Source organism: Miniopterus schreibersii, assembly GCF_964146895.1.
Source record: "Miniopterus schreibersii genome assembly, chromosome: 13".
In the NCBI taxonomy this organism is placed as follows: Eukaryota; Metazoa; Chordata; class Mammalia; order Chiroptera; family Miniopteridae; genus Miniopterus; species Miniopterus schreibersii.
Window position 1 is genome coordinate 22586413 of NC_138113.1, and position 25095 is coordinate 22611507.

The 25095-nt window shown below is 60.1% G+C and overlaps 1 protein-coding gene and 1 long non-coding RNA gene across 3 annotated transcripts; one reads left to right on the top strand and one right to left on the bottom strand.

Moving 5' to 3' along the window:
• Positions 1-5837: 5837 nt before the first annotated feature.
• Positions 5838-14253, bottom strand: LOC308566469. Of its 2 annotated transcripts, XR_014000169.1 has the most exons (6): positions 14130-14253; positions 11202-11346; positions 10499-10541; positions 7853-8111; positions 7019-7248; positions 5838-6608 (listed from the first exon to the last, which is right to left on the bottom strand). It is a non-coding gene; the product is annotated as an uncharacterized lncRNA (long non-coding RNA). The 2 variants fall into 2 exon arrangements; XR_014000170.1 differs by lacking the exons at positions 10499-10541; positions 11202-11346; positions 14130-14253 and having other exon boundaries at positions 7853-8542.
• Positions 14254-16840: 2587 nt separating this feature from the next.
• SIX3 (SIX homeobox 3) lies at positions 16841-19352 on the top strand (the record flags this gene model as incomplete). The annotated part of the gene is made up of 2 exons (XM_081156744.1): positions 16841-17597; positions 19160-19352. Exons 1-2 carry the CDS (start codon positions 16849-16851, stop codon positions 19350-19352), a joined length of 942 nt encoding a protein of 313 aa, XP_081012870.1. The 5' UTR covers positions 16841-16848.
• Positions 19353-25095: the final 5743 nt, after the last annotated feature.

The following is a 25095-nucleotide window of genomic DNA, read 5'->3' on the forward strand; positions in this document are numbered from 1 at the left end:
AATCCTGCGTGCTGCCTCCTTTAGAATTAGGCTTCCTGTGCAAGGGGGCTCGGGAACTCCAAAGACATCGGCTTATTACTGAAATTGAATTGCCCTCAACTTATTGACTTGCATGCTTAGTTTAGAAAGAAACAGTGGCTTGTGGAAGGAAGGAAGGAAGGAAGGAAGGAAGGAAGGAAGGAAGGAAGGAAGGAAGGAAGGAAGGAAGGAGAGAGGGAAAGAAACAGCAGAAGAAAGATAGTTTCTGGAGCCGAGGTGGCAGCGAGGCAGAGTGGAGGAGATCCGGAGAGGGCTGAGATGCGAGGTGCCTTGCAGGGGGCATTGCACAGCTGGCTCGGCTCTGCTCTGCTAAGGCATTTCCTGCAGAACAAACCTCTGCTGGGTCCTAACGTGCATTGCACGTCCCAGACCCCAAGACCTACAAAAGCGTAAAAATACATTTCCAAGAAAAGACAATATGGGGGCAGATTTGCCATTTTGCCAGTACTGTTAATTTTGCTGATGGTTGTAATTTTAAAATTTGTGTCTTAAAGTTCAAACTAATAAGCATTTGTTTGTTTCCAGGGGATTTAAAAACAACAACAACTGTTCATAATTGATTAATATCACCTGAATCCTATAATGCTGGAGGCCAGAGCTATGTAAAAACCCACCTTCCCACTGTTCTGTCTTTAAAGAACAAAAACAAAAGTCTCTTCGTATAGACAAGGGTAGCCAGGGCTGGCTCTGTCTCTCAGAGGAGAAAACGTGAAGCTGGGCTGGGCGAGCCACTTTCTCCACCCACTACTAGTAGCACCAGCAGGTCTCCTTGTTTCTAATTCAGAGCCATTTTCAGTGGGTTCTGCTCTGTACGTAAAAACCTACCAAGCCCCTTTTCACCAGTTTGCATTCCAGGGTGTTTCAAACAAAACTTTAAATCGGTACCATAAGAGGAAGATTTGTTAAAAATACAAAACTGCCTAGAATTGCAGTAATCCCCTCATTCTTGCAAGAATGTAAACAGGACATCTATACAGGGAGCATTTGCCCCTGGAGAAGTCACCCGCAAGTAAGACCTTCGCTCGTTTCCTGGTGCCAGTGGGCATCACTTTTCAGCCCTAGACATTGTCAGCAACCTCAGAATGAGCTCTCTCAGCCTGAACGAGGGGAAGACACAGCACCAACGGGAGAGAGAAATAAGCAGGCTTCAGGTTAGCACAGCAGGCAGGCTATCCCGAGGAGAAACGGTTAGAGGAATTTGTTATTAGGCTTCTAAATGATTCCATTCATTTAAATAAGCACTTTTAAATGCCTACCTTAGGTCAGGCCTGTCATTGTGCCTTAGCTAGGTCCCAGTTTTGTTTATATGTCTTTCTTCTCACCATCTCAAATCATACTCAACCTTCAAGGCTCAGCTCAAGCCCCACCTCTTCCAGGAAGCCTCCTGAGATTTCTCCCATGCTTTCCTTTCCTGTGCTCCCACCAGGACACCCAGAGAATAGCATTGTTCTGTGGTGTCCTGACCTGTGCATGTTCCTCACGCTCACAAGGATCAGCTCCCCCAGAAAGGGTCTCCTTCTTACTTGTTTTTTCCTCACCAAGACGGTCTCTCCCCTTATACACTCTTTGAAACTGGATTCAAGGCAACTGAAACAGGGTGTTCTTCCACTCGCATTGAGATTTAAGCCACCTTGGTTTCAATATACGGGGAACAGCCTCCACCTCCTTCGCTGTTGGTATTATTGAGCATTCAGTGTAGGGAAAAGATGCAGATGAGGGAGAGGCAAGTGGGTGGCCTCTCAAGACAATATCGGCACTCTGAGGAGTGGGGGGAAGATCAGACTGGTTAATTTGGGGTAAGAAGAGCTGAATTATCCAAATAATTGTATAGGTTTGGCCTTTACTGGCAAGTGTCACCTTTTTAAAAATATATACACTTAGGTTTTAAAGCAATTTTCCCCACCTCTGTATCAAATAAGCTTTAGAAACTTGGGGGTTGACATCTCGTCCAGATATAATTAGATAAAAATAGAGTTCACTTTTTTTTTTTTTCTAGAACTGCCAGCACTGAGGCAGCCGAGCTTCTTTCTTAATACACGGACTTTCGTTGTTTCCCTGAGGAAAAGTTTGCAGTGTAGGAATCATTACATTTTCCCTCCCTGAGCTCTGCACAAGTAGTCACAGCGGAGAGAATACCTAGTCCCCCTGCCCCCCTCCTCAACACGACAAAGCAACTTTTACTATTGAAAACGAATATTTTGCATGGGGTTTGCAAAATCTGTTCATGACTTTTGACAGAGATTTTCTTTTTTAAATCAGGAATCCCCCCCTTCCTTCTAATACCTGTTGTTTTTATATAGGCCTTTCAAAGAAGCACCTTTCTTAGAAATGCTCTATCTTTGTAATGCAAAAATGTCCCCCAAGCGGGCCGAATGCGCCGTGTCTGGGTTGAGAGCCAGGCCCGAAGAACCTGCACTTGAGTCACTTGGTAAATGCCCGGGAGTTTAACAAGTTCGTGTGACTATTATTTTTTTCCTGGTGGGCACTTTAAAAAAATTCTCACCTACCATAATTCAAAATAACTCTTCCTTAATCATTCCAAATGTTTCACTTCAGTGCCTGTAATATTTACTTGTTTCCTTACCCAATTAGGAAAAAAAAATCTCCCTCGATTTTAAGAAGAAAAAGACCTTTCAAGTTTCTAAATGTAAGAATGGCTGAAAAGTTTATTCCCTCTCAAACAGGCATTCAGAAAAATATATTTTTATATTCATGAACTTCTGGTAGGACAGCAGAATTGCCACTTTTGCTCAAAGGAAAATGTTTTCTAAATGACACAAATCCCTACGTGCGTGTTTCTAGAATTAATACCCTCGTGTTTACTGTTGTGGTGGGATTTCCTACTGGGGCAATCCGCACTGGGAGAAGTTCCCTGTCTAGGGAGCGTTTAGGGAAATTTTAATATCCAAACAAAAGCTATCCACTTTCTCCCCCAGAGGAAAAACAATTGATAATTTGCATATGCATATGACACAAATTAAAGACAAAGGGCCCCTCACAGACTTTGGTTACTATGCAGTGCTCAGCATGCTGCAGAGCCCCAGCCCCGCACTGTTTTTGCTTCCAAATGAATAGTATTAAGTTCAACAACTAAAAATAGTGGCCTGGGCCCTCTGGCCCATTCCCACCATAGAGCCGTGTTTCCCGGGTCAGAAATATCCCCCAGTCTCTGCAGGAGCTTCTAGGCGGAAAGAATATATAGTTCCAAGGGGAAAAAATACGTTTATACTTTGCCCTTTTTATTTTAATGGCCAAACATTGTAATGCTAGCTAAATAGAAATTCTTGTCTGCTAATAGGTTCCTTTAGTTTGTAATAAATAAGAATGCTAATGACTAAAATTTGGTATTTGGTATGCATTAGCTTTTGTGAGCTTTTCTTTACAGTCCTCATTGACATGCAATATGGCAAGCTTCCTTTGAAACATATTTATAAAATAACTACAGTATAATTAAACCAACAAAGCCATCTTTTAAGTAAGCTTAATAGCTCAGTTTTTTTCACCTCGGTAAAAATTTATTTTAAAAAAGAAAAATAGTTATGCCTCAATCCCACTGTATATTTTATTCTGTGTATCTAATATTGCCTTTGCATCTGCAATGTATGTATATCTAATTCTTTTTGACAACTATGATTATTAATAAAGTGCTCATGAAAGAGGCTTCACAGCGTCTTCAACAAGAATGTTTTTTTGTGTGTGTGTTAATGGAAATTGTAACATATCTTGACAGATACAATATATAAGATGTGTCTTTTCTTGATTGTTAATATTGCTGTGCCGAATGCACAAGGAGCAGATCAACAGATACGGCAGGTAATAACCAGAGTGGCTCGTGTTTTATACAATGTAACTAAAAATATTTTAATGATTTAAAAGCAATAGATAAATAAAAGCAATTATGCTTCATTTTGCTTTCGGAGTGCGAGCAGTTTTGGGTGGCGGTGGCTGCTGTCGCGGGTTTGATAGCGGAGGGAGCTCCGAGCGCAGTTTCGGGGCGCAGCCGGCTCTGCCTCCCGCAGCCGGAGGGGTCCGCGGGCCGCCGTCTCTGCGCTCGGCCGCTTCAGAGCCCGGGGCCGGGCCCGGCTGAGTGCCCGCAGCTCCGGTTCGCCAAGTTTTCCTGAATTCTGCAAACCGTTCCTCCGTCTTCCTGCCTTGCGGTTTAAGACCACGAGGCTTTCCTGAAGGAAAGACCCAAGGACGGCAGGCCCGGCCGCTGGGCCCCCCGCGCCCCTTCTCCCCGACGCTCCGCGCGCTCCGCCGGCACGGCCGGGCCCCCGCCCCCGCCCGGAGAGTCAACACCGTTGACATCGCTGCTACAATCTTTATTTAAAACTGTTTCCAAGGTTACAAATTACCGTGCCTCGTAAGCAACAGGTTCCTCCGAAGCGGTATCATTACAGATTAACCGTAATGTGTAGGATTAGAATAAAAGCATAGGGATTAGGTGGGGGGGACGCCGGAGAAACAGCGCCCGAGCGCACCCCGCCCGCGGCCGGCGGGCGGCACCGGGGACGCTCGGGGCTCGGTCCGCGGGGCAGCGCCGCCGAGGCTGCGGGGCGAGGCTTCCCGGCGCCGGGAGCTGGGCGCGGGGCCCCGGACGGGGAGGCGAGGGCCGCGAGGCCGGGGGCGAAGGGCGCGGACAGGCCTGGGCCCGGCGGCGGGGCCTGGTGGCCGCCCCCGAGTTCCGCGGACAGCGCGCCCGCACGGCCCCGGGTCCGCCGCGGCTGCTGACCCCGCGAAGGCCCGGGCCTCCTGGGCCCTCCCCAGGTCTCGTCTGGCCGCGCACCGCCGCCCCTCTCCCGCGGGGCTCGGACCCGGGCCTCGCAGGCCGCCCGCCCCTTGGGAGCCCGGGACTTGGGCCCTGGCCGCCCACCGAGGCCGTGCCCCCCATTAGGCCACCTCCCGGACCGGCCGGCCCCTGCCCCCCAACCCCAGGAGGGCCCCGGGGCTCGTCCGCCCTCACTGCGCTCCCTGCGCGGCCAGCGCCCCCGGGCCGGCCTCGGGCCCCCGCGCGGAGCCGCTGAAGTGGCCCGAGGCCGCTGGCGCGTCCGGGCGGGGGCGCGGGGCTGGAGACACCGGCGGGGCCCGGGGGCCGCAGAGGGGCGGCGGGGGCGGGCTGCGGGCGGGAGGGAGGCGGCGGCGTGGCCTCAGCGCCCCGCGGCGACCCCAGGCCCGCCCGCCCAGTCGCGGGGCGCAGCTCTGCGGGCGCAGCCGGGCTCTCCCCGGGCCTCGCAGGCCGGGCCCGCGGCCCACCCGAGGGCTCCGAGGCCGCAGCGGAGCTCACGCCGCCACCAGGGCCAAAGGGGCGACTCTATGCCCATGTCCTTTGTCAGGAAGCCGGGCGGCTGGGGCTCGCTGGAGCCTCGGCTCTGCCTGCAGCCCGGGGGGGGGGGGCCGCGGGCTCCCAAGTGGACGCGGGCGGGCGACCGACGCCGGGGAGCAGGGCCCCCCAGGAGGTGGCGGGAGGGGACCGCTGCAAACAGCTGTTCCTCATACATATTTCATTGCGCAATCAGATAATGCGTCCCACCACCTTCTCAATTATTCACAGATAAACATTTTCAAGACGTTTTGACATCTGTCTTAGCGCCTGCTATTAATTTAGTAATCACTGTAGTTAAAAATGTATGGGGTTTTTGCCGTCGGAGCACCTCCCCTCGGGCGCGGGCCCGCCGTGGGGTGCGGCTGGAAGCCCGGGCCCTCGGGGGCGAAGGCACCTCTGGAGGTAAGACGGCCTCTCCAGCGCGTCGGCACCGCTAACAGGGATTAACGAGGTTCAGGGAGCATCTGGTTATTTTAGTTTACTGTCGAAGGTGACGGCGTGCCCTGTCCCACCCCCGCCCCAGCCCTGGGAGAGGCGACACCGTCAGCCCTTTGCCGACGAGGCGGAGACGCTTGGCTTCCACCCGGACGGCAGGTTTCTGCCCTGGCCGCCCGTCCCGGCCGAGGGGAGAGGGAACTCGCTCGCTCCCTAGGAAACCTCAGCGCGCCCCGCCCGAGAGGTCACAGCCGCCGGGGCTGTGCCCTGAGCCCCGTGGCTCCGCAGAGACGACCAGGGCATTTACGAAACAGGAAAAAATTCGCTCCATTATCGGAGCGAGCACTTGGTAAGTTACATGAATGACCATCCACCATTGTACACCTGAAACTAATCTAACATCCTATGCCAACTGTAATAAAAAATTTAAAAAATTGCTCCAGCGACAATACCGGGGCATTTGGGGCTGTGAGAAAACGAACTGCTTTTCTGCTTGAGTGATAAATGTGGCAAGGAGCTTAGCTGTGTACACAGTTTTATAAATCAGACAAAGAGTTTGAAGAATCTTGTAGAATTCATTGGTAAGTACTGCGATAGCAAACGTCTCCGAGCCTAGAATGCTGGCTGTTATTTAGAAAAGGCTCTAAGTAAACTACCCAAAGAGGGCAGTTGGCCTCCGTGTCCGAACCTCAGCTCCCGGGAGTGGAACTCAGCTCTGGGTTTAGGAGTGTGGTCCCGTCCATTCTCTCTGTCTGCTGCGGCTTCTTCCCGAGGTGTGTCAGCAAGTGGACTCTTATGAGGGAAAACAAACCTGAAGAAAGAAAAAAGTCTTGGAAGAAACTGCCCATCCAAAGAAGATTAATGGGCTCTAAAGTGATTTTTCCCCCACTCTTTATTATTCAAAACACCTGCAAGAACAAACTCTTGCTAAAATGTCCAGGAATTAAGTGTGTCTGGGGGGGGGGCAGTGTTTGCCTCCAGAAGGGAAGAAACTCCTTCCTACTCATCCCCCCCTCCGTGTGTAGGCCGACTACGTGTGCTTTTAAGTTATCCTTTGGCCACACTTCCCAGATGGGTTGTCTCTTCTGCAGGAGCTGGAGCTTCCTCTGCCCCTTGGAGGGTGCCCATCAACCTCACTTGCCCAAGAGCCCTTTTCTTTTCCCCCCTTTCTTTTCTTTTCTTTTTTGTTTTTTATGTCTAAAAGAATCTTCCCAAACTTACCCTCTCCTTTCAGAGACCGAGTTGGGGAGGGAGGTGAGTGGGGGGGAGGGCCCCATGCATCCACTGGGCCTGCCTCTTCTGCAGGAAAACCACCGCGCTCCCGCCCGGAAGCCGCGCTGGGCCTGGGCAGGCAAACTGGAAACCACAAACTGGAACCACAGACGAGCCTGTGCGCCTGCTGGGCATTTGGGAATCGCTGCTCCCCAGCTCGGGGTGCGGGGCAGTGAGCTCTGTATGGGATGGAAGGGGGGGTGTGAGAACTTCCCTCTATCTCACGAAAAATGAGTTTAATAAATCGAATAATTCAGTTTGCTTTAGAGTGTTCTTTTGCAGATTGTTTGCTATAACGGGGGCTGGAATCTAACAGAGCAAGAGGGTGTGGAGCTGAGCTAAGGTTCTTTTTGACGCTGTATTTAGGTTCGGAGGAGTCAAAGGGGTGAGACAAGGACCCTCCCCCTTCTTGAGCCCTTGGAGCCCCACGTTCCCACCAGGATCTAGGAATCTCACAGCATGTGCTCCCCCCCCCCCCCCCAACCTCTTTCAAAACGCAGCCTCCTAATAACAACAGACAACCCGGGTCAACGGAATCTCTCGCGGGTTGCCTTCTGGGCGTCTCCAGCGCAGCTGAGAGGAAGGGGAAAGGGTGGCTTTGGGATGGATGAGGCGCCCTTTCTAGTCTCCAGGACTTGACCCGAAATCTTTGTCCCAGTCCCCGCAACAAAGCTTCCCCCTCAGGAGCCAAGGTCCCCCCAGCCCTAAACCCTTGGCTGGGCCGCAAGCATCCCCGTTGGGCCGCCTCGCCCCGGGTGTGGCTCCTGCACACTTGCCCTGTACCTGGGGTCACTCCCCGCGGGCACTGCGGCTTTGCCTGCATCTGGACAACTGGGTGTGCACCCATGCGTTCCAACATCCTGTGCATGGACACGTCTCTCTTTTCCTCCAAATTCTGCTGTGCGCTTTCTTCTCATGCTCTCGTGTGTTCGCGAAGTTGCATGTACCTCCGTGCAGCGAGGCGACAGCTTACACCTGAGCTCAGACGTGTGCGACCTGCTGGTCTGCTTCGGAGAAGTCGACGTGCAGTGCGACCTCGGGGCTTTAGGCGAGGCGCGAGGTCAACACGGCGCCCCGGACGCAGGGCCCCGCAGGCCTGGCACACCTTCAGCTGCAGACTTCCAACCTCCCAGGGGGAGGGAGCCTCTGCGACGGCCCTGCGCCCCGCTCCCCTCCGGAAAGGCCGAAACTGCCTCTGGGGCCTCTGCTGGCGGATTTGGGCCCCAAGGGACCAGGCCAAATGCGGGAGGGAGAAGTCGCGACGTCGCCCTGAGGCTCGAGACCGCGCCCCTCGCCCTCAGGTCGCCAAATGGCCGCTTGCGCCCCGAGAACCTGGGCAGGTGTAGGACCCAGTCGGGGAAGTCGCGGCACCCCTGGGCTAAAGGTCTGCGCGTTTGGGGCGAAGCTTCTCGCGGATTCCCTCCCGCAGCCGTCCGTGTGACCCCGACCCGGCCTGGGCCCGCCCCTCGGCCCCTCCTCCCGCCGCCGCGGAGCCGCACGCGGCTCGGCCCGCGGGGGAAGCAGCCCCGGCCACCCCACGCACCTGGGGCCTCGCCGCCCCAGAGCCCGTGAAGTGGCCTAGGCGCCTGCGGCGCGAAGCAGAGGTCCCCGGCACGGTGGCCACGCTCGTCTGAGTGCTGCGAGGTCCTCCACCGGAGCCGCCTCGCCGCCGCCTGGTCCCCGAGGCCCGCGGGCGCGGTGGGCGTGGGGTGCGCGCGTGCTCGCGGGCCCCTGGGAGCGGCCCTCGCAGGGCACTTGTGAGTTCCTGGAATCCCGCAGAGGCGCTTTCTCGAGAGCGTGAGAGAAAGACGCGGACTTTCGGCTAACTTCAGGTCAGTTTGTCCGTAAAAGGCAACTGGCCGTCCGTTCGTGTGTCGGTCTGTCTCTCCCGTTCATTCGCACAAAGTGAAGCCACCTCTCCCCCCCTCCATGCAGCCTCCCAGGTCCCGCCAAAGGGCAAAGGCCCGGGGACCCCGAGGCCTGGCGGGTGAGGCCCTCGGTGTGCGCCGCTGTGTTCTGATCCTGAGCTCAGGCTGCCCAGGTGCCCACCGAGTGCCAGGCAAGAAAACCTACGTGGGAAAGGGGGACCCTCGGGGCTCCCCCACCCCGGCGCGGGGTGAAGCCCAGCCTCGTGCGCTGCACCTGCAGCCCTGGCTGCTCACTGCCGACCCGTCCGGGGCCCGGCTGGCGGCGGCGGGGGAGGCGGGTGGCGGAGCTGGGTCGGACCGGGGGGGAGTAGAGACGGAAGGGGGGAGACACAAGGTTGGGTGAGGATGTGGGTGGGACGGAGTCGGGGCAGCCTCGCACAGCGCCAGCCTTTGGCTAGCTTTGGGGAGGTAGACTGGGCTGAGCCGTCCCCCCCCCACGGGAAAATAAAGCTAATGATGTAGTAATTTAGGAGGGGGCGAGGGGCCGGGCGACCGGGGGCGGGCGGGCGGGGGACGCGCGCCCCAAGAGCGAAGGCAGACAGCCGCGGAGGCTCTGCCCGAGGCTTCGCCTTCCCAGCAGGTTAGCCAGACCGTTAGCTAGACGGAGGTCCACCCGGCATTTCGCAGGGAGGGGGGAGGGCGGGGGACGACTGCGCAGAGAGGGAGCGAGCCTCACCGAGGACGGGGCGGGAGGCACTGGAGCGAGCGCGCGGCTTAGGAGACGCACTTCCTAATGAATATTTATCCGCCGCGGCGGCCGGCTCCCGGTTTCCCTCACCTGGCGGCAGGTAAGGTCTCCCCCGGCCCCGGGGCCCTCCCAGCTCCCCGGCCACTCTCGGGGCGCCCGCGGCCCGGCGGAAGGGCTCCTGGCGGCCGGGGAGCGGGGAGCAGGGGGCCCTCCGCCGCAGTTGGGCTTGGTGCGTGTGGGTGCGCGTGCGGGTGTGTGACAAAGACGGTGGGCGCCCGCGGGCACGCCCGAGAGGACATTTCCCACTTTTCACTCGGGTGCCCCGGGTTTCTCGCCTTTGCCTTTGCCCACTCCCCCTCCTCCCTCCTCTGGCTCCCCCCCCCCCCAGCTGCCCTGTCGCTCTTCTGCGGGCTATTGTACAGCTGGTGCGGGCTCCTCGGGCGGGATCCCGGGTCTCTCATAAAAGAGGGTGCACATTGGGTTACAACCCCCCACAAAGGCCACCGGCCACGGCGCCCCCCGCCCCCTTCCTGTCGGGGACGCTCCCCCCCCCAACTTGGGGTACCAGGGTCTACAGCGAAGCTAAGGGTGATCGGGACCCGGGGGTCCTCGGTGAAGCCTCGCTGGGGGCGCAGTTCTGGGCTGGAGCTGGGAGCCCGAGGAGGCCCGGGGTGAGGGCGCCGCTCACCCCCCCCCCCCCAAACTTCCTCCTCCCGCCTTCGCCCCGCGAGAGGAGCGCGGGGAGTTCGGTGCGGCCAGGGGGACACTGGGGGGAAAGGGGACGACAGAACCAGAATTCTTAAACAGACTTACCCGGCCACCTGTTGAGGCTCCTTGGGGTCGGCAGGCTCCCGAGCTGCTCGAAGTGAAGAACAAAACCAAAAGACAAAGTTGGAGAAAGAAAATTCTTCCTCTGGCCTTCCCCAGCGCGGCCGGCCGAGCTCGCGGCTCTGCGCCAGGCTCAGGCGGCTGAAGGGCCACAAGCAGCTCGGCCGGGCCCTGGCCACCCGGAGCCCTCGCCCGCGGCTCCTGGGCTGACGGAGCCCGCGGCCTCGGCGCTCGGGCCCAGCGCGGGCAGCTGGCGCCGGCCGGGCGGGCTCTCCAGCCCTGCGCGCCGCGGCCCCGCGCTCCCGACCCGGTGTCTCGCCCTCTCCGGTCGCCCCGGACAAAGCCCCCGGTGCCCGGCCGCTCCCTTCCCTCTGAACCCCCTTGGGGTCACTGCGCCACCCGCCCCGGGCCGCGCGCTTCTCCCGCCAGCCCCGCGGCTCTTAAAGGGCCGCCCCCCCGCCCCTCGGCCCCCGCCCTCTGCGCTCCCCGACCCCCGCCTCCCGCCCGTCTCCTCGGGATCGAGCCCCCACGCCGACGCCCTGACCGGTCCCCGCGAACTCCTAGCCCCCGCCCCTCGCGCCCTCCCCGAGCGGTGGGTAGGCCTGGCCTTGGGCCCCAGGGCTGTTTCGCCCTCTGCCTCGGTCCCCTTCTCTGTAAGGGTGCACACCCCCCGCTTCCCCACGCCTACCTTTGCCCTTCAGGTGAATCAAGGCCCCGACGACGCCTCGCCCAGCACAGAGATGACCCCTAAAGATCACCAGTTTGGGCTTGAATTGGGGTGTCCTGGGATGGTAAATGGGGTGGCGCATGTCGGTTGAGCCGGGGAAGAGAGCCTAGAGGAACAGGCCAGATGGGTTTAGAAGGTTCTGCTGACCGGGGCCTACCAGGCCTTCTGGCAGAGGGAGGGCTGACTGGGGGCCACTCGTTTCCAGAGGTGGCCGCCCTGGAATGGTGACCCAAGGTTACCAACCTGGGCAGCCTGCTGTGTGTCTGAGGGCCTGTGGGCATATGGGGGAAGCACCCCAGAGTGTGGCTCTGAAAGCAGCTTGCTTCCCAAGCCCAGTGCATTAATCCCCCCAAAACTAACCCTTAAAAGCCCAAGAGCTGGGTGAGCAAGGAGGGACCTTGAGTGACAACTGTTCAGGAAAAAGGGGGTCGGAGGAGAGAGGGGGCAGAGAGGAAAGCAAGCACATCTGCTCTTTCAGAGGACGGTAGCACAGCTTCTAGTTAGGTCCTTTATATTTGCTGGCCAGCCGCGTCACCTGCTCCACAGATGAAAGAGGAAGTAGTTGGTGGCTGTGGTCCCCTTCCTTGCAGATCCATCCCTCTCTTCCCCTCCCCAGCCCTGTTTTAGTCCCATCTCACCCAAGCAGCCAGTTGGTCCTGTGCAAGGTGGCCGTGCCTAGAGCACTTTATCCAGGCCTTCTGGTGACTGGAAGCATGATTAACATAGAGACCAGAGAGGGCATGGCGCTCCTGTGGGGTGGGCAGGGGACACTGGCACCTTGCCTTCCCTAGTGCCAAGTGGCAGAACATTGGCCTGTGTGTGGTTCTGTGGATGGTGAGGGCAATGATGGAGTGAGGAGGTGAGAGTGCACATCCCTTCTCAAACCCAAGCCCCAGCAGCACCAATTCTGGCTGTCATAAGGAGATCCCTGCAGAGAAGTAGGTGGCCTCCTGGGCCTTGGACACCAAAGGAACTTGAGGAAAAAGGAAGCTGGAAAGCTGACCCTCCCCTGGGCCCTCTGCCACCCCAACAGTAGGCCAGATGCATCTTTAAGGCACTGGAGTGACTAATTGGTTTGAAATTGGCCAGTTTAGGACAGATCGGCAGTGCAATGCCTGGACTACAACCTGAGGCCTCAAAATCCAACCCCCACCGGAAATGCTCCTGTCCTCCCTCCCTTCCATCTCCCCCCCCTCTCTCTCCCTCCCTCCCTCTCTCGGCTGGGCCGAGTTTGTGCCCACCCTTCTGAGCCTGGCAGTGGGAAGTGGTGCAGTGGCCCAAGACAGAGCCAAACTCCTCTTGTTTGAGGATGCGTGGGGGGCGGGGGCTCATTAGGCAGAGCGGGGCGCCGAGAGGTGCGCGCCGCCAGCCCGGAGGCCGCCTTTGAGCCGTCGGGGCGGCTTCATTAAGCGGCGCTAACAAGGCATACAAATGCCAGGCCCGGCAGCTTTCTTGCCGCGGTGGGGCCTTAGCAGGGCGCCAGGCTAATGAGGGTCACTCAAAGGCGCTGATCAAATATTCAAATTTCACCGCACGCCGGGAACTTTTCTGTGCAGAGAAAGTTGAGGCAACTGAGCTGTGTTTACTGTCCGGGCCACAATTGCTCGGAGCGCGGGTCCCCGGAGGCTAAGGCGGGGGTGCGGGGTGCGGGGAGGGAGCAGTTGTTGTTGTTGTTGTTGTTTTTGATTCAAAGGAAAGCAATCGGGGTCCTTGATGGGCGTCGCGGCCCCTCGCCCGAGTGCTGCGCGCCGCCGCCCGCCACCCGCGCCTCGGTGTGCAGCCCGCGGGAGGCCCAGGCGGAGGCCACCCCGCCTCGGGGCGCCCCGGGTGCCGGAAGGGGCGTTGCCTCTCGGGACAAGCCGGCCTCAGGAGGTGAGCTGGGCCGAGTGGGCGCAGCTGCCCCGGGCCTCGGACCCGCTTCTCTCAGAGGCTTGCAGGCCCCGTGGCTCTCCTGTTAACCCGGGCACCGTTCCCGGTGTGGTGCGAATGCTGGGCCTGGGCTGGCAGGGGCAGACGGATGTCCAGCGGGCTCCGACAGAAAGACTCTCTCCAGCCCCAGCGCCCTTTCCCCTGGCACCGCCTGCGCGCCGTCCTCCCAGCCGTCCGGCTCTGGCTCGGGACGAGCAGGGATGCCGGTGGCGATCTTGTGACCTCGGCCTGGATCAGTCCCGATCCCGGAGTCGGAGCGGCCGGACGGCGGAGGAGACCCAGAGGCCGCGCAGGCGGACCTACCCCTTCCGATCCCCGGCTCCCAGAGACCCGGGGTGCGGGCGCCCCTACGCGCCGCCCCCCAGGCGGCCCCCCAGGTTCCTCCCCCGCCGCCTCGCAGCCCAGCTCCTCGGGGCACCAGAGCTCCGGAGAGGGCGGCCTGGGCCCCGCGGCCGGGGTCCTCTGCTCCTACCCCCCTCCCCAACCTCAGGGCCTGGGATTAGAGATGGAAACCCCGATGCTCCACAGCCCCCAGTCCCCCCGCGGCCCCCGCGGCCCCACACGCGGCCGGCACTCCCAGACCACGGCCCTGCGGAGCCCACGCTCCCCGACCCGCCGGGCGCCGGGCGCCGGGCCCCGCCCGCCCCGCCTTCCTCCCCGGCTCCTGGGGCTCGCAACTTACGGCTCCGGGCGGCGGGCGCGGTGCTTCGGGCCCGAGCGGAGAGGCGCCGGCGGCCGCGGGCGCGGGGTGGGCTCGGCGGGGGCTCTGGCCGCGCGGGCCGCGGGTCCTCCCCGCCGCCGCGGCCCCGCGCGGGAGCACAAAGCTGCGAGCCGCGCCGCCCGCGCCCGCCCGCGCGCGCCCCGGCCGCGGCCGCCACCGGGGACGGCGGGGCGCAGCGGGCGCGGGCCCCCAGCCGCGGTTGGGACGGGGTGTCGCCCCCGCGCGTCAGCCCCACTTGCCTCAGTTCTCCCTGAGTGGCGACGTTTTCGACCTCAGCGCTTTCGGCAGAGCCCGCGGCACCTGCCCAGCCTCCCGCCGGCGCGCGGCGCAGCAGCCGGCGAGGCCCCGTCCCCCACCCGGAGCGGGGGTTTCGGGGACGGGGAGGGGAACGGCCGGGCTCCGCCGCCCGCCCGGCGCCTGGGTCCTCGGCTCCAGGGGATGCAGTTTCGGGGTCACGAGCTGCTTTCAAAAAGTTGAGCACAATATTCGGAAACCCACCCGTAGGAATTCTCCCCCCCACGCGGCACAATGCCCACTCCCCTCCCCTTTTTCATTCCTTCCTCCCCCGCTTCCTCCTCCTGCCCCTTCCCCCTCCCACCGCAGCCCGTAATCCTTCCTCCGCCAGAGAAAGGGGTCGGGAAGAAAAGATGAAGTGTCTGTTTTTGTGTCCCAACCTTAGGGCTCCTTCTGGTCGCGGCGAGCGGCCGCCCAGAGCTGCGCGGCGAAGGACCCGAGGCCGGAGGGAGGGACGCGAGGGGAGCGATCGCCCCAGGCAGGGCCTGGCCGGCCTTCCCTCTGCGCCAGGGATTTTCCGCCCCAGTCCGCGGGTTGCGGACCCGCGGCCCGCGCTGCCTCGGGCTGCGTGGGCCCGTCCGCGCCCCTGGCCCAGCCAGAGGCTCCCCGCGGCTGCGGAGCGCCCCGCGCAGCTCGCGCCCCGCCACCCGCGAGCCGGGCCTCCGGGCGCCGCGGCCTCGGGAGCTTAGGCGCGGGGACACTCCAGCCCCAGCCACGTTAGGTTTCCCATTGAAATTCTCTCCCGATCTCTCCTCCCTCCTTGAGATCTCCAAAGTGCTGTGGACTCAGCACCTCGCTCCCAGATCTGCATAGGAATGTAGAAAAGATCTTTTTTTAAAAAAAGTTTTGAATTCCTCAATGATTTTTTCTTCTGGAAAGGCAGCTTAGGATAATTATGTCAGCTTTATTGAGGGCAGATTAGTTGAAGTCTGGACTCGGCGTTTCAATACACGTTGCACACGGGCGACAATGTGGGCATTGTTGGCTACTGTGTGTGAACTCATTCAAAATATACACTTTTAAACACCAAACCCAGTCCTGTCTAAATATACACAGTGCTCAGGGGAAAGACGGCTCTGACCCCGACAAATCTGCGTAAATCACACTTCCATAGTTACAGAAGCCTCACAAAGGGAGGCCCGGCTCAAGATGCTGATTACATCTTCTTAAAAGGACATACCTTAGAATAAATACTCACGCTGGGTCTGGGGGCTGCAGTGGCCAGAGGGAGGGAGGGCCCTCTCCATTCTGTGGGCCTTTGGGGGTCTGTTTTGGGCTTGTGGTGTTATTTTCCTTAGAGAAATCTGACAGTTTATTTTTTCTTTACAATATGAGCAAAACAAGCAATTTTCAGGCCTATCCACTTCTTTGGGGCAGCCTTCAAAGTTTGAGGGCCCTTCTGGGGCTGGTGGGCAGGCCCAGAACTCCTGTAGGGGGTAGCGGGCTGGGGGGCTCCTGTGGGCCCCAGGCTTCTCAGCTTGGAGACCTCCACAGCTCCCAGGGGAAGCAGCCCAAGTCTAGGAGGAAACAAAGAAGAGCGTTGCTTTTTAAGATGGGAAGAAGTGTACAGTTATTTCTATTGCTATTTTAAAATTCAGGGCAATACAGGAGATCAGGGCTCTGTGACCCGGGAGGGGGAGGGCGGAGTAAAGGGAAGCCAGTTCCAGTGCAGAGGAAGGCGGGTAAATGTGGCCCATAATCGGGAAAGAGGAGACCACAGTTGCTTCCAGTACCCTGGTTTCTGGACTCGGGCTCCCAGGCACCAAATGTCCCCCGAAATCCGAGATCCCGGGCACCGCAGCCCGCAGGAGGAGGGTGGGCTCGCGGGGGGCTCCCGGGGGCCCCGTGACCGCATCTCTCCTTTCTTCCTCCCCAGTTAGTGCTCGCTAGGCGGCCGGTGCGGCCCTGCGCGCACGCTGTCCGCTCGGCCTCCCTCTGCCTCTCTCGTGGGGCTGGCCCTTGGCCTTCACGTAGCATGAGCAGCCTCTCACCTCCCAATAAAATCCCCCCTTTAATTGCTCATCCCATTCAACAACTCTATGCCGACGGCTTTTTAAATTTCTGGATCAACTTCTTTGGGGAAGAGGGAAGAAGGGAACTCAGAGGCCGCGAGGAAAGCCGGGGGGGGCAGAGGGGGAGGGGGGCCGTGGCGAGATTAAGAGTTGCAAACATTTAAAAAAATTCCTTCTCCCCTCCCCTCCCCCACCCCCCCGCGCGGGCGCCGCGGTGAACCCGTCCTTACGTTCTCGGTATTGATTGGCAGCGCTGACAGTGATTGGCAGCGGTTGCCGTGGCAACCCCACAACGACACGCCGCAGACCAATAGAAAAGCGAAACAAAATGTTTCAGCGCCGCGCTCACCGCGGATTTAGGGGAGATATTATGAGGCCGTTGTCACTGGGGCGGCTGCTGCGGCTTCGCTGAGCCCCGCGCGGCCTCCTGCCTCCTCGCCCGCCGGCCCGCGCTCCCCGCGCGCCGCGCTCCCTGCCTCGCTCTATGCGGCCGCGCGGGTGCGTGTGCGCGAGGCTGCGTGCGGGCTGCGGGTGCGCCCTCCGCCCTGCCCCCGCCCCCGCCCCCGCCCCCGCCCGGCCCGCGGCGCCCCGCTCCTCCGCGCCCCCCCTCGCTTCCTGCCCCTGAATCTCTTCCTCTCTCCCAGGTCAGTCCATGGTATTCCGCTCCCCCCTAGACCTCTGTTCCTCCCACCTCTTGTTGCCAAACTTCGCCGACCCTCAGCACCGCTCCCCACTTCTGGCGAGTGGCGGCGGCGGGACCCGCGCGGGCGGCGGCGGTGCTGGCGGAGCAGGCGGCGGCGGCCCCAGGGCCCCCCCGGAAGAGCTGTCCATGTTCCAGCTGCCCACCCTCAACTTCTCGCCGGAGCAGGTGGCCAGCGTCTGCGAGACGCTGGAGGAGACGGGCGACATCGAGCGGCTGGGCCGCTTCCTCTGGTCGCTGCCCGTGGCCCCCGGGGCGTGCGAGGCCATCAACAAGCACGAGTCCATCCTGCGCGCGCGCGCCGTGGTCGCCTTCCACACCGGCAACTTCCGCGACCTGTACCACATCCTGGAGAACCACAAGTTCACCAAGGAGTCGCACGGCAAGCTGCAGGCCATGTGGCTCGAGGCGCACTACCAGGAGGCCGAGAAGCTGCGCGGCCGCCCGCTCGGCCCGGTGGACAAGTACCGCGTGCGCAAGAAGTTCCCGCTGCCGCGCACCATCTGGGACGGCGAGCAGAAGACGCACTGCTTCAAGGAGCGGACTCGCAGCCTGCTGCGGGAGTGGTACCTGCAGGACCCCTACCCCAACCCCAGCAAGAAACGCGAACTGGCGCAGGCCACCGGCCTCACTCCCACGCAAGTAGGCAACTGGTTTAAGAACCGGAGGCAGCGCGACCGCGCCGCGGCGGCCAAGAACAGGTCAGTGGCGGGGCCCCGCGGCCTGGCGACGGCCTCCGCGGCCGGGGGGGCGGGGGGCAGCGCGGGCGCGCGGGCGGGGTGCGGGCGGCCGCGACCCCCCGGCCAGATGGAGAAAGTTTCCGCTGGCCCGGGCACGCGGGCGGAGGGGCGGGCTCTGGGCTGACGGTTGCTCTCCCGAGAGGGGCTTTCGTCCGGGTGGAGAGTGTGAGTGTGAGACCCGGGGTGCCGCAGCCCCGCTCCCGCCCCGGGGCCCTGGCCTTGCGCTGCACCCGCACCGCCGCCTCGGCCGCCCAGGCTCGGGCTCCTCGGGAGCCTGCCGGCGGGGAGGAAAGGAGGGAAGGCGCCTCTTGCCATCTGGCTCTTCTTTCCGTGCATTGCACAGTCCGGGGGAGGGATCCCCAAATGTCAGGGAGAGGAAAATGACCCGGGCCCCTCCACGAAGGGAAGAGGCCGGCGGCACCGTGCCGCGGGGCCTGGCTGCCCGGGAGCGGGGGAGCCGGGCTGGGAGTGCAGAGGCCGCGTGCCAGCCCGCTGCCCGGCCAGGGCGTCCCCTCGGCCCACTAGATTCCAAAGCCCGCAGGAGTACTTTTGCTGCAGGCAAGTTGGCCACAAAGTCACGAAGTTGTACTGGGCTTGACCAGTCGGCAGAGTTGGGCCTGGGGGAGGTAGGGAGAAAATCACTGTAATTACAGGAGAAAGGAGTAGGGAGGAAAGAGGGAAGGGGCGAAGCGGGGTGCGAGCCCCGGCAAGGAACCTGGGTTCCTACCTGCCTGGCTGGGCGCTGGGCCTGCTGTATGGCGGGGGGCAGGGCCCTCGGTGCTCCCCCGGGGCTGGGGCTGGGTGTGAGTTCATGCAGTGCTGAGTGTGCTCGGGTCAGATGGCCCAGGCCGAGCCTGCAGCCCTCTCGCGCACCGCTGGAGCCAAGTGTTCGCCTGAGGAGGGGAGCGCCCGGGTCCTGGGGAAGGCCTCTTTGTAGGGAGAACTCAGGCACCCCGGGTTCGGGCAGCTGCCCTGGGGGTGGGGCGGCCGGAGACTGCCCTGCGCTCCGCTCGGGGTGCTCGCCCCCCTTCTCGCCCTCCCCTTTTCTCGGCTCTCCGCGCCCAGCCTCCGCGTGGTTTCCCTTCCCCGCTCCTGCGCTCTGTGCGGGGAGCCGAGCGCCGAGCGGGCCGGTCCGCCCGGGGAGCGTGTTTGGGGAGCCGGGGCAGGAGGCGCGGCTGGGATGAGCGCTCTCGGGCAGGCGGCTCCATCAGAGGGAACACCCTGTCTCCCCCCCTCTGCTCCTGCGGGGCTCGGCGCCCGTAGCCGCGCGCGCCCAGGCCTCGCCGGGCGCGGGCCTCGGGCTCCCGCTCTCCTCCGAGGCCGGCCCGCGCCTGGGAGACCTTGGGAAACTCGGGGGAGCCCCGGGAGGCAGGCGAGAGCCCAGGCCGGCGCGCGGGGAGCGGCCGGTGCGGGCGGAGGGGCCGAGCGCCGCGCCGGGGGTCGGGGCGGCGGCGGGCGCGGGGCGGGCGCGGGGCGGGCGCGGGCGGCCCCGCGTCAGGCCGCGCGCTCTCTGTCTCCCGCAGGCTGCAGCACCAGGCCATCGGGCCGGGCGGCATGCGCTCGCTGGCCGAGCCCGGCTGCCCCACGCGCAGCTCGGCCGAGTCGCCGTCCACGGCCGCCAGCCCCACCACCAGCGTGTCCAGCCTGACGGAGCGCGCGGACACCGGCACCTCCATCCTCTCGGTGACCTCCAGCGACTCCGAGTGCGACGTATGATGCCCAGGCCGCCCCCGCGCCCGCCCCGCCCCCGCCCCCGCGCCCGCCGCCGTCAGGACAGCCGCGCGCACCGGTCCGCACCCCGCCCCGCCCGAAACGGAGACCGAGCCGCGTGAGTCCGAGGCAGACCGCCGGCCGCCGCCCCGTCGCGCTGCGGCCACCCCGAGGGACCGCGACGCGCGGACGGCAGGAGCGCCGACGCTGCGGGCGGGACCCGCGACCGAGGCGAGCGCGGGCCCCGGCGGGCGCGGCTGCCCCCTGCGCCCGGGCCGCACCCCACCTGCATGACGACCTAGCTGTACCTGGGAAAACTCTCTCTAGTTTAAAGCGACTGTACAAAGCCGAGCACCACCGCGGGGACGAGACGACAAAGCAAAAGAGACAGAAAGGGGAAAACATAACACCGCCCTCTCCGTTCGGATTTGTTTAAAAAAGACAGAACTCCTGGAGAGGGGCCTAGCAGCGGTCCTTGCCTTTTGTGGCGCCCCCCCCCCGCCCCCCGGCTCTTTCTTTCTCTCTGTTTTTAAGTCCGAGTATTGGTCAGACAAGATGCAATTTTCTGTTTTTTTGTTCAGCAGACAATCATTTCCTTCGTAAGCACCTTTTTCTCGCCACTCTGTCACTGCCTGTGTGGGTCCTGGTTATAAATGTGGAAAAAAGAATAGTTATGACTGTAACAGATTTTTATTTTTATTTCAAAATTTTATATGAATTATGTATATCTTAATGATCGGTCATTTTCCCAGTTTGTAATATATGTGTAGAAATTGCCTGTATATGCTATTGCTTTCCCTCCCCTCCCAATTTCTTTCGCTCTTCTCCCCCCTGCCCGCTCCCCTCTTTTCCTTTTGGGGGTTCGCCTCCCGCTCGGCCTCCTGGTGCAGGCGGCCGGCCTGCGGGCTGGCTCGGCCGGCCGGGCGAGGAAGAGGGACCCTGTCGCTACCGAGAGCGGAGAGTGAGACCGTAGTATTCTTATGCAAAAGCTATTTCAAGTCTTTCCTAGCAGCTTTGGAGACATCTCGCACTCCCTGTAGGGCGCTTTTACGGTTATCTTAACTGCGCGTTTATCTATATGTAAAAACTTTCTAAAGCAAATACAGTAATCTCCATTTTCTTACCACCCCTGGAGACTGGTGTTTTTGTCCGGCCCGTGCCCAGGCCCCGGGTGCTGCGCCCGGCCTTCTCCTTGCACTCCAGCTATCCTGCCGGAGCTGGGGCAGGATTTTAAAGCTGGGTCTGAGCATTTTTTCCTGGAGGAGGGAGGGGAGAAAATGGGAACAGGCCCTTCGGGAAAGAATCAAAGTCAAATCCTGAGCAAAAGGCAAAGAGGGCGTCGGGGGGAGGAGGCTACGGCTGGTTTCTCCAGCGAGAGCTGCAGGCCCAGATCCCCAGGAACTGTAGCCTGACGCGGCTGTCGTGGGTCACCGGGGAGTGTTCGGCATCTTTTGGTGGTGTTGCTTTTTTTTTTTTTTTTAAGGAGAAACACACAAGGTCACCAAATCCAAGCATCCAGCCACCGCCTAGATGACAGGTTTTGTCTTCTTTTGGGGAGGGAGGCAACCGTAGCCCGGGTGGGGAGAGAGAGCAAGGGAGAAGTAGTTTGAGGAGTTTAGGGTCTAGAATCACGACGGGGACCCCCTCTCACCACCAGTGTGTGCATCTGACCGGAAAACCTGCTTTATGGGTCTCTATCTGCCTCCCCGAAATTTCTCCCCATCTTTAGGGATCTACTGGAGCCCCTCAAACCCCAAGACATTTCAGAGGCCATTTACACTTTAAAATGAGAAGCAAAAAAATCACCTCCTTTTGCTAACCAGGTCCCGCTGGCTCCAGGCCTCCCTGCCCCGTGCAGGGTCCCCACAGTTCCCCGTGATGGCGTGACTGGTGGTGCCGCTGCTCTGGGCTGGGCCAAGCCGGCCTGCGCCCCAGGAGGAGCCAAAGAGGTAATTTCCGAAAACTTGCCTTCACTTGAAAGTCCAATTTCCAAAGTGAGGAAGATTAGGAAGAAACGTGCATGGAATTTTGCACCTGTTTCTAAACTAATTTTGACTTCTGATTTCCTTTGGTCCCCATCACTGGCAGCACCATGGGATTTATGCAGGCCGGGCTGGACCGAGAGGCGGCCAGACCCAAAGGTGCGTTGGGTGTGCAAGTGGGGCCTGGTGTGCTCAGGGCCCCTGTTTGCGTGAAGCAGGTTTCTGAAAGCATTCTTATTTAGAACCAGGGCATCCAGAAAAACTCCAGAGCTTCCAAGTTCTGTGGCCTGTGTTTACTGCCCTGGATGGGCCCCACCCAACTGCCTAACCAGAAGTTATGGGTGGAAGGAGAGGCGTGGCAGGCCGAAGAGTGACTCTTTGACTGCTGACACTAGGGAGCAGGTGCCTTTTTGTCTGGGGACAGGGGACAAACCTGTGGAGTTAAAATCCTCTTAACATACCCTACAGAGAAAGCAAGTTTTGGGGCGTACAGTGCCCACTCCTCTTCCACTGCAGGAAGGAGGCTGTCAGACTCCACAGCAGCCTTCAGCTCCCGAGGCCTAGCCCTGCTGGGAGTTGACCACCTGCTATCTGTCTGTCTAGCTGTCTGTCATCTATCACTCTCTCTCGTCACCCATGTTTCTACCCAGGTCTGTACAAATACAAACACTCCACTCTGCACTTTCTGACCTTACCTACAGACTCCCCACAGAAGAGGCACGAGTGCTTGTTGTGAGTGGTGTCGAAGTGTCAATTCTGAATGCTGGGCTTCCACCATGCGATCAAGGTCTGCATGTGAAGTGGTGCATGTGTGTGATGTTGGATATAAATGTGTATAGTGCATTAGTGTGTGTTCACGATGTGTTTCCATGTAGATAGCCTATAATGCAGGTATTTGTGTGTGGCTTGCGCAGTTTATGTGCACTCAGTTCTGCAAACAGTGGCTTCAGTGCATCCATAGGATGCTATGCCTGCAGGGTCTTTCTGTGCAGTGGACATGTGTCTTGCGGGATTCTGGTGTGGACATGTGTGAGTTCCCTTGTTCTAGTCAACCAGCAGATATGACCACCAGGCCCACCACCCCTCGTGAACCTTCCTCGCCCTTTGAGGAATGGGTACTCTTTGACTGGAGGGTAGAAGGGAATTGGGCTCGATGGCTTCCCCAGTCCACCCTTTACCTTGATATTCTGGATATTACATTGGACTTGGGCCCTGCCTCTTTAACCATCAGGGAATGAGGGGAAAGAGGCCCCTTTCTCTCCAGATATCCTTTTATCAGCTGCATGCCCATTCTTCTTTCTGAGTCCCTCAAAGCCAGCACAAGGCAGTCAGCGTCCTAGGGGCCGTGCGGCAGAACTCCAGGGCAAGGCCTGGCTGAAGCTCCGCTGGCTGAAAGGCCACCTCAGCCACTGTGCACAGCTCGGGCAGCCTGGGAATGTTTCGGATTGTGCCCTCCACGGTGCGAGGGTGCAGTGGGCTGGACTCTCGAGCGGGCCTCATCACGCTGGGTGAGCAGGCCTCAACTTTAACCTTCCATCCCCTCTGTCCAGCTTGTGGCAGCCCATGGCCCAGCTCCTCTCCTGCTGCTGTGCCAGGGCATTGGCACACACAGCCCACGCGCAGCGCGCTTCCGCCTGGTGCCGGGGCTAGCACACTGCCTCTGCGCTTCCCCGGGTACCCAGGCCGCTTCCTACGTGGGCAGCCTGCTCTAGTGTGTAAGGGGCTTGAAGAATAACAGCCAATATGGGGATATTTTCTTTGTCCCTCCCTCCCTCAAGGGAAAACAATATCAATCTGGGATTTGCACCAGAAACCTGAATGGGCAGAATGGGATTTGAAACTGAGAAAATTCGTATCAAAGTCCCTGACCCCGAGAAGTCCCTGCCTGAGGGAAGATAGCCCAACCTATCCTTTACGCCTGTTCACCTCACTCCCTGCCCCCAGGTGTGGCCCTGAGCCCCAGCATGGCCCCTCTTCTTGCCCCCTTGAATCCAGTGGAGTCGACTGCCCAGCGCCGGCGCAGTTGATTATCCCAAGCGAGATGTATAGCTGATTAAAATGAAATGACCTGGAAGCTGCCACGGCACGGGGTTGGGATGCTGGTCAATAGTGAGACTAGAGGCACAGGAGCCCGGCCATCCAGGCTGGGACTGGGGTTGGAGGCCAATGATGGCTGCACTGGACGTGGGGGAGGGCTCCAGTGCGGCGCTGGGAGGGCCAAGCCCAGGCCTGAGCAGGCTGAGTGGGGCTGGGATGAGAACCCTAGTGTGCGCTGTGTCAGAGGAGTGCTCCCTTAGCTGCTTGTGAAAACAGACGGGGCCAGCCCAGCACATTGTGGACCCAGCCCCTTGCTCAGGTCGCTGGAGCTCACAGCCCAGCCCCAGGCCTGTGGTGTGCAGGGCGCGCTTGGATGGCTGCCTCTTCTTGCTCTCTGTCTTTCTCTGCCTCTGTGGCTTTTTTGGTCCCTTGCCTAAGTCTTGGTCTTTGCATGGCTGTTACCTGGAGTGCCAGCTGCCGCCTCAGGCACTTTTCTGGACCTTCCCCTGTCCTCGTCACCCCCGAGCGAGCGCTGGGGTGAGATGTCCAGCCCACCGGAGGCAAGCCCCCAAGTCCTCGCTTTCAGGCCCTCATGCCCACACCCCTTCCGGCCCCAGCTGAGCTGACCCTCCTCTGCCCTATACAAGGGCCCGGGTGGCCCTCCAGCCCAAGGGAGGGCAGGAGGGGGCCAGGGAGGAGGGGAGCTGGGCTAGCCGGCTCCAATTTCTCCGGTCAGCTGAGCACAACTTTCCATTCGAGTGTATTCATGCAGCGGCTGATTGAGCTCTGCTGTGTCGGGCGGGGCTCCGCAGGAGCGAGCAGGCACAGCCAGGCCGACAGAGGCTACAGCACACTCACTTATCTGTACAAATACACCCCCTAACTCACATTATGCACACTCCTCAGCCCCATCATAAACCTAATATAGCCCTTTCCCTTATTGCCCACCTGTCCCCAGAGCAGTTTCCTAACATGCATAGACTTTCTCCCTACACAACACAGGGCCTGCCTTTCTGATTTGCTCTTTACAGATTCTACGTTGGTCCTTAGACACAGACACAAGAACCCTCCATCCTCTGTCTCCCCTGCAGGCACATTCTCCAGGGCGCACACACTCCAAGCCGTGGAGATGCACACACAAACACGCCCCGTGCCCGACTGCACAGTCGCACCCTCCTACAGAGCTATCCAGAGCTCTCCGCGCTGCAGAAGAAATGCGCGTCCGCATAAAACAGCATTAGCACCAATAAACATTTGGTGCACAGCCTGTTATATACCGAACAGTGAGCTGGGTCTCGCCAAAAGTTCACATACAAGAGAGGGAGCAGATGGGCAATAAACCCAGTCAGAGAACACAGCCACTACACATGCACCAGAACAAACCCGCAGAGGATACCACACGCAGAGGAAACCTTCACACCACATATGCGTGAGCCAACCCAAACACAGAGTAGAAATGCCTCCCAGAGGCTCTTTAACCCCCAAACTCATAGCCTGACTCTAGGCACTGAGAGGCCACCTATCTGCCCTACCTCACCCACTCCCAGCACACACACACACACACATTCACACTCACACACACACTCACACACACTCACACACACACACTCATACTCACACACACTCACACACTCACACACACACTCACAGACACACTCACACACTCACACAGACACACTCACAGACACACTCAGACACACTCACACAGACACACACACACTCACACACAC